Raw genomic sequence first — 8427 nt, forward strand, 5'->3', positions numbered from 1 at the left:
ACACTTTTCACCTTTTCACCACTCTCAATACTAATTATAACATATTTTTTTTCACTATCAATACACTTTGTCATTTTCCTTAAAACCCGTGCCGTCCCCAAAGAGGAACTTATTTTGGGGACGGAGGGAGTATATTTTTTTAGCCCATAACTGAAATTATAAGCTTCAAAATAAATGAAATACATCTTTCAAAAATAAGAAAAATTATAATAAACTATTAAAAAGATAACTTCATTAAATGAAATAATCCGTCGTTAAATATTATTCATTATTTTTCATTTATTTTTTTATCATTTTTTTAATTTACCGACGGAAATAGCGACGGAATTATTAGCGACGGAAAATAATCCGTCGTTAAATATTATTCATTATTTTTCATTTATTTTTTTATCATTTTTTTAAATTTATCGACAGAAAGAGCGACGGAATTATTAGCGACGGAAATATTCCGTCGCTAAATATAATTTTTTTTTAATTTTTAATTTTTTTTGTTATTTTTATTTTTTAAAAAATATTATTAATTTTTTTTAATTAATATTCTAATTTATTCTTATTTTTAAATTATTGAGAATATTTTAAATTTATTGTTATTTTCAACAATAATATATATATTTTTTAACTAACTATAATATTAATATTTTTTTATTTTAAATTCGATCGTATATTTAGCGTCATTCTTTCGTCGGCACCACAAGTCTTAGATATGACTTCAGCATATTCTAAGGTCATGAATAAATAATATTGTATATTAAAATATAGTTTAAATGAATTAATAGGTGATAGTTATATCAACAATACGCGTGTTCTGTACTGGTGACCACTCGAAAAGAACTTCAAGGTTAAGCGTGCTTGAATTAGAGCACAACTAAGATGGGTGACCCACTGGGAAGTTCGTCTTAACGTATGCAATTAAGTTCAAAATACATTAGAAATACCAAAATAATTGTGGAGAATAAAGCTAGATTGATATTAAAAAAAAAATTATTTTTTTATTATTTTTCGGAAAAAAAAATAACGACGGAATTTCAGTCCGTCGCTAAATAGCGACGGAAATTCCGTCGCTATTTCCGTCGCTATTGACTGACAAAGCCTTCGTCGTCGTTTTTCCGCCGACGGTCGCGCCGTTGTTATTTCCGTCGGTATTCGGTTTAGCGACCGGTTTTACGGCGACAGACGGCCTCCGTCGGCCTTCCGTCGTTGATTGAAAATAGCGACGGAAAATTGGGGATTAGCGACGGAAAATTCCGTCGCTAATCGCCCAGTTTCTTGTAGTGGCGGGATGCAGATGCTAGTGTATTTTAATTAATGAAGAAGACAAAATCTATACCTATTATAAAAGAGCCTTGTTTTACAAAATTTGATTTGCCTATTATGTCCCTATTTATATTAAAAAGGTAAGTTCCAATTTGATATTAATTCAAAATTAAATGGAAATTTTTTAATTATAATAAATTAAGTAGAAGCTTATCATGCCCTTATGGCCTTATATATTGCCAGAGTGGTTGGGGACTATATCTGCTATAAAAAGTTTCAAATCTCAATTAATTTTCTCCAGTTGACTTAATTACCTCTATAATTACCTCTATAATTTTTTTCCAGTTGACTTAATTACCTCTATAATTTTTTTTCCAGTTGACTTATTTTATTGATTTCAATAATGTTGCACATGACTTGTTCAATATCTCAATTGTGGAATCATAATATATACCAGATTGGTTGCCTTCTTTTCATTCACACTTCCCATAAACATATACAATATTGAAAGAATTAATCATGGCGGCTTATGGAGCTCTGGTTTCTCTTATGCATATCATAGATCGGATTGAAAAACATCCTTCCCCTCCAATTTCTATCCACAAACAGCAAGTTGAATCTCTCACTCAAAATGTTACCTTCTTGCAGGATTTTCTTGATGCTTATATTTCCCCGGTTGTGGATGACCATGAAGCGGATCCATTGGAGCGTCGCATTGCTGATGCAGTTTATGCAGCTGAGGATGTCATCGAATCCCAAATTGTGCTTCAAATTCATAACCAATCCAGAATTCGTGGGAAGATGTCCAGTTTTATCAACTTGTTTCGAGCTCGGTGCAAATGCACAACTATTGATAGAAATGAATTCGAGCTTGGTGTAAATGCATCTGAGGAGTTCTATCACGATCTACAGCAAGTGATAGAAGAAATGAATTTGATCAAGAAGGAAGCCATGGAGATTGCAGCCGCAGCTCAACTGCAGACAAAGGTCTCCTCAAGTCATGTTGTCTCCTCAACGTCCTCTTCCTCTGTGAAGGAAAGCAAGATGGTGGGTTTCGTCGAGGTGTTACTTGAAGTGCTGGATAAGCTCAGTGGAGGCCAACTCAGTCGCCAAATCATCCCAATTATGGGGATGGGCGGCACTGGTAAGACCACTCTTGCCCGACATGTATTTCAGCATGCGCTTGTTAAAGAGCATTTTGATATTTGTGCTTGGACTACGATTTCTCAAACTTATAATTTGAAAGAAACACTTAGAGAAGTTCTTTTCCAAGCAAGTGGGCATTCGAGTAGTGATTTGAGTGAGGGCGAATTGGGATTAAGACTATACCAGTATTTATGGGGTTGGAGGTATCTCATAATTATGGATGATATTTGGAGTATAGAGGTGTGGGACAAGATGAGGTCTTCCTTTCCTGATTGCAATAATGGGAGTCGAATAGTTATAACAACTAGGCTGTCAAACTTGACTTCCCAGTTGGGTGAGTCTTATGGCGTTGGTATGAAATTTCTAGATAAGCGTAGTAGTTGGGATTTGTTCTGTAAGACTGTGTTTGGGGGAGAAAGCTTTCCACCCGAGTTGAAGAAAATTGGAAAGAATATTGTAGCAAATTGTAAAGGGCTTCCTTTATCAATTGCTACAATTGGAGGTCTTTTGGCAAAATCTGAGCGCACTAGAGAATATTGGGCGCGTATAGAGCAAAATTTGAATTCAATTGTTATTACGAATAATGATGAATTTTGCTTGAAAATATTGCGAATGAGCTATACCTATCTGCCCAACTATTTGAAACCATGTTTTCTGTATATGGGTGTTTTTGAGGAAGATCGTTCAATTCGTGCCTCAATGCTGAAGAAGCTATGGGTTTCTGAAGGATTTTTAAAACCCGCGAGTGGAAAATGTTGGGAAACAATAGCAGAAGAGTACTTGAAGGAGTTGGTAGATAGAAATCTGATTTTAGTTGATGAGTTGGGGTTTAGTGGAAATGTAAAGTTTTGTAAGATTCATGATTTGTTGAGGGACGTGTGCTTGAAAGAAGTTGAAAAGGAGAGGTTTTATCATATCATAGAAAAGACTCCTTCAGTCATAGATAAGGAACGTCGTCGGGTTGTTTTTAAAAATGACTAGAAAAGACTCCTTCAGTCATATACATGTGTCAGCCAGAAGGATTTGTTGTGAAAGGAAAGGAGTCACAAGTTTGCTTGCTGCAGAAATCTTTATATGGTTTAAAACAGAGTCCAAGGCAATGGAACAAGAGATTCGATGAGTTCATGATGAGCATTGGATTTAAGAGATCACTACATGACATATGTGTGTATCTTAAGAGAACTAAGGGTGGAAATTTGGTATATTTACTGCTGTATGTTGATGATATGTTGATAGCAAGTAAGTTCATGTCTGATGTGAATGAAATTAAGAGAGCACTTAGTACTGAGTTTGACATGAAAGACTTGGGTAAAGCAAGAAGAATTCTGGGAATAGATATAAAAAGATATCTTTTGGTGAGATACATTGAGAAGAATTCTGGGAAGAATTCTGGGAAAAGATACATTGAGAAGCAACACCACATGAGAAGAACAAGAGAGAGAGACAGAGATACATTGGTGAAGACACCAAAAACCAGTACCTCGGATTGAAATCGCAGACTTGAGGCGGCTTGGAGAAAGGGGAGCTCGCGCCTCGGGCTTCTCAATCGAGTAAAATGGCTGGGTGGATCTCACTGAGAGTCAGGCGGCGGAGCGATGGAGTCAACGGCGGAGCAGCTCCGAGGCGCCATGGGGTGACCGAAGGAGATAGGAGCAGCGGTGACCACCTAGGGTTCGAGAGTTGGGGGCTGAAACATTGAGAAGCAATACCACATGAGAAGAACAAGAGAGAGAGACAGAGATACATTGGTGAAGACACCAAAAACCAGTACCTCGGATTGAAATCGCAGAGAAATCGCAGACTTGAGGCGGCTTGGAGAAAGGGGAGCTCGCGCCTCGGGCTTCTCAATCGAGTAAAATGGCTGGGTGGATCTCACTGAGAGTCAGGCGGCGGAGCGATGGAGTCAACGGCGGAGCGGCTCCGAGGCGCCATGGGGTGACCGAAGGAGATAGGAGCAGCGGCGACCACCTAGGGTTCGAGAGTTGGGGGCTGAAACATTGAGAAGCAACACCACATGAGAGAGGCACGAGATGTTGCGTCGGCCGATAAAATGGCAGGGGAAAAGATATGGAGGCGGCATAGGGAAGCTGTTGAGTCGCCCGGAGTAGGGTGGCGCAGGGAGGTCGGGGAGAGGATTGGAAAGAAGATGGAGGTGGCTGGGAATGATAGGTTGGCTCTAGGGCTTAAATCTAATTCATAACTTTACCTTTTTTTATTTTTAATATCTTACAGTAAAATAAATTGAAAATAGGCTATAAAATCGGTTTTTAACCGGTTTGATAGAGTTTAAGTAAAATCGGTTTCGTAATATAACTACGACACCACAACAAAGAAACCGGTAATAAAATACCGGTTTCTATTAGCGCTTTTTTTTATAAAAGAAACCGGTTATATCTACGAAACCGGTTTTTTAGGCTACGAAACCGGTTTTTAGTCAAAACCGGTTTCTTTTTAGTGGTTTTTATTTGAATTTTTGTTGTAGTGGATGTAAAGAAAAGGGTGAGCTTATGCTGTTACAATCTGATTATATCTTAAAGGTTCTCAGGAGATTCAACATGAATGAAGCAAAGGCAGCTAGTGTTCCATTAGCTCAAAATATTAAACTTGATGAAAAGCAGAAACCTAGTACTAAGAAAGAAGAACAGGAGATGAGTAAAGTTCCTTATGCAAATGTTGTTGGGAGTATTATGTACTCTATGATTTGTACAAGGCCAGATTTGGCTCATTCTATAAGTGTAGCTAGTAGATTCATGGGAAATCCAGAAAGAGCTCATTGGGAAGCTTTGAAAGCTATTCTTAGATATCTAAAGGCTACTTCAAATGTAGGAATTCTGTTTAAGAAAGGTAGTAATACAAGAGATGATGTATTGCTTGGTTATGTTGATTCTGACTATGCAACAAGCATAGACACTAGAAAATCTCAAACAGGTTATGTCTTTTTGGTGCTGCTGTCAGCTGGAAATCAATGCTTCTGTCACAGCCCACTATCCCAATGACGGGTTAACAGGGGTTATGACTTGGGATGAACAATAAGAAATGGAAATGGACAATTACTTAACATTAAAGTATATGAAAATATCACTTATAGATAAAAAGCTAGGATCATATATGATCATTTGGATACTTATAAAACATACACATAAAAGAGAACTGATTAAGGTGGTTTACCCAATAACACGTGTAACAACTTCATAATATAGAGTTATCCTAATCAAAGTGTTTTGCAGCGGAAAACGTGTGAGATATACATATGAAGATGTATACTCAAGGTTACATTTCTTGAAATGTCAAAGGAACACCCGCTCAACATCATTCCATTCCATCAACTGCTCAACCTGCACATTTAGAAATACATGCAGGGCTGAGTATAAAAATACTCAGTGGGCATAGCCGAAAATACAACATGCATACATATATAAATTGAACTGCCATAACAGTAACACACAGGGGTTTTCTTAAATGACCTGCGCTTACTAAAATATTTCTTTCATTTTCATAAAGTCGATCGGCCGATCATTTTCCTTCATATGATCCATATCTGTTCCTTTCTGTCACGCGCCGGGAAGGAGGCCTCCTTACCACGGACGCCAAGACCGGTCGCAAGCGACTCGCGGTCTCCATGAGTGTACACGTTAACCCTAGCTAGCGACCTTTGTCTAGCATAGGATCCCAATTGGATTTCCTTTAAAGTTGGCGAACCAACACAGATAGGATACATACGTAAAACATAAACATTTTTGGCAGTCAATCATTTCATAAACATTTCATTTCATTTCATAAACATGTCATTTTCATTTCATAAGAGTCATTTATCATTTGGGCATAATAATAAACTGAAATTAACAGTTAAAATCATCTCATGCATATATTCGTATAAGAGGCCTACGATACGCAGGGGATCTCTATATACGTATAGTAAAAGTAATGCCCACCTGGATAGGCAAAGCCTGAAGATCATAATCACATAACCTGTCTTGGGAAAACAGTGCTAATCCCCTTGGTCCACAAAACCTACAAGAAATTCTATTCTTAATAGGTCTCCTTGAATCTAATCTTAAGTCATGGTGTAGTGCTTAACATTCTATGATTCACTTAGCCGGGTTTTTAATGAATAAATAATTAAAAACATTTCTCTTGAGTTAAGAACACCAACAATATTCTTACTCATCTTTCTTTAATAATTGGAATTATAAATAAAACCAATTAAATCATAAATACTTTTTATTTCATGATGCAAATGAAATGTCATGTCATGCTTAGCATATGATAAGTAATTACTTAAAATATGCACTTAATAATAATTTAATATTATTATAAAAATTATCCTTTAAATAAATTAATCAAACTAATAATAGTTCAATTAATTAAAAATAAGAAAGCCCAATTTAATTAATTGAAGGCAATCCAAAGTCTTTAAAAATAATTAATCAAACTAATTAATAGTCTAATTAAATAAAATAGGGAAGCCATTTAAATAGATGAAATAGAGCTCATGCTTAAATAAATAATAGCCCATATAAATTTAAAAGATGAGGCCCAACTCAATAAAATATGAATGGCCCAGACTGAATAAAATAAATCGGGCCCAGCTAAATAAAATTAAAAATCGGCCCAAGCTTTTAAAAATCGCAGCCCAAATCTATTTAAAAATCGAAGCCCATCACTCATAAAAATCGGCCCAATACTCGGCCCAAATAAGGAAATAACAAAGCCCAACCTTTAAAATTTTCGGCCCATATGCTCAAGCCCACTCCAAAGCCCATCTGAAACAAAAATAAACAAAAATCCCGGCCCAATACTCGGCCCAATTCGCAACCCACCCCAAAGCCCAACACTCAAACCCTATACCCCTTCTTTCTCCCTTTTCTCGTCTCTCTGCCTCACAACGCACACACTCATACCAGCTGCGCAGCAGCACCCCTTTTCCTCCTTCTCTCGATCTTTTCCGGCGCAGCACACACACACACTCACGCATACACAGACGCGGCTGCACCCTCTCCCCTCCTCTCGATCTTTTCCGGCGGCGGTAGTAGCGCCGCCTCCGCCGTCCCCTGACTCCCCTTCGACCTCTCTCTTTCTCTCTTCACGTCGGAAGTACGATGCCGCGGAGACTCGCCGGAGGCGCAAGCAGCGACGAGCTACCGCCACCAGCTCTCTCTCTGACCTCTCTCTTCGGCTGGTAACAGCCGCCATACGCTGCCACCATCGCCGATTCCCAGCCCTCAAGCTTTCTCTCTCTCTCACTTACTCGGCCAGACTGACAGCAGCAGCTTCACGCCACTACAGCCGTCTGCCGGCTCACAGCCAAAACGCCCCTTCCCTGACTTGACTCGGCAGCCGACGGCAGTAGCTTTCGCCCCGCCGTCGCCGCTCACCCTCTGAAACTCCCTCTCTGCCCGTCCTTGGCTGGGCAGCAGCGGCACCACCGCCGCCAAACCCAGCCTCCCTCATCTCTCTCCGACGAACAGCGGCTGCCAGACCGCCGCCGCCAAGTTCTGACCCAGCCCACAGAAGACATGCACCCTCGGCTTCACTCTTCTCTCGGCTGAAACAGGCCCGACATCCCACCGCGAAGAGCGGCGCCCGAGCCCTAGCTCCCTCTCTCTCACCGTGGCCGGGCGACAGCAGCGCCGCTGCCGTGCCGTGCCTCCGTCCACCTCCCGACTCAACACAACAAGTTCGAACAGAGAAAGTTAAAGCTTCAAGACTCAAAAACTCATGCTTCATTCTATTCATTTTCTTGTTTTAAAAACATAAATATAAGTATATTGTTCTTCTATATAAAACATCATTTTGTTTTTAGCGAAATACACATATGTATATAAATCTTGATGGAATGATGCAACGAATGTGAGTTGGTGTATCTCTGCTTGGGGAAAGTTTAAATCTTTCTATTATGAAGCATAAAATGGATGTGCCTTAAACACGCAGCAAAACAATTAATGGAGTTTTTAAAAGATGAAACCTTGTGATGGTTCTTTGAGCTGGGGGCCTGGGATGATCTGCAAAGCATTTCTTGAATTGATT

The 8427-nt window shown here is 39.1% G+C and overlaps 1 protein-coding gene and 1 long non-coding RNA gene across 2 annotated transcripts; one reads left to right on the top strand and one right to left on the bottom strand.

Moving 5' to 3' along the window:
* The first annotated feature begins 1773 nt into the window (after positions 1-1773).
* LOC130994488 (putative late blight resistance protein homolog R1A-10) lies at positions 1774-3381 on the top strand. The gene has a single exon (XM_057919531.1). The coding sequence runs from the start codon at positions 1774-1776 to the stop codon at positions 3379-3381; it is 1608 nt and encodes a 535-aa protein (XP_057775514.1).
* A 2073-nt stretch (positions 3382-5454) lies between these two features.
* Positions 5455-8427, bottom strand: LOC130995102 (uncharacterized). Its single transcript, XR_009092049.1, has 3 exons — positions 8366-8427; positions 6333-6411; positions 5455-5735 (listed from the first exon to the last, which is right to left on the bottom strand). It is a non-coding gene; the product is annotated as an uncharacterized LOC130995102 (long non-coding RNA).

Source organism: Salvia miltiorrhiza, chromosome 7, assembly GCF_028751815.1.
Source record: "Salvia miltiorrhiza cultivar Shanhuang (shh) chromosome 7, IMPLAD_Smil_shh, whole genome shotgun sequence".
In the NCBI taxonomy this organism is placed as follows: Eukaryota; Viridiplantae; Streptophyta; class Magnoliopsida; order Lamiales; family Lamiaceae; genus Salvia; species Salvia miltiorrhiza.

Bases quoted from the DNA above. Each gene is read 5' to 3' on its own strand.
- LOC130994488 (XM_057919531.1), top strand. From the start codon at position 1,774: ATGGCGGCTTATGGAGCTCTGGTTTCTCTTATGCATATCATAGATCGG.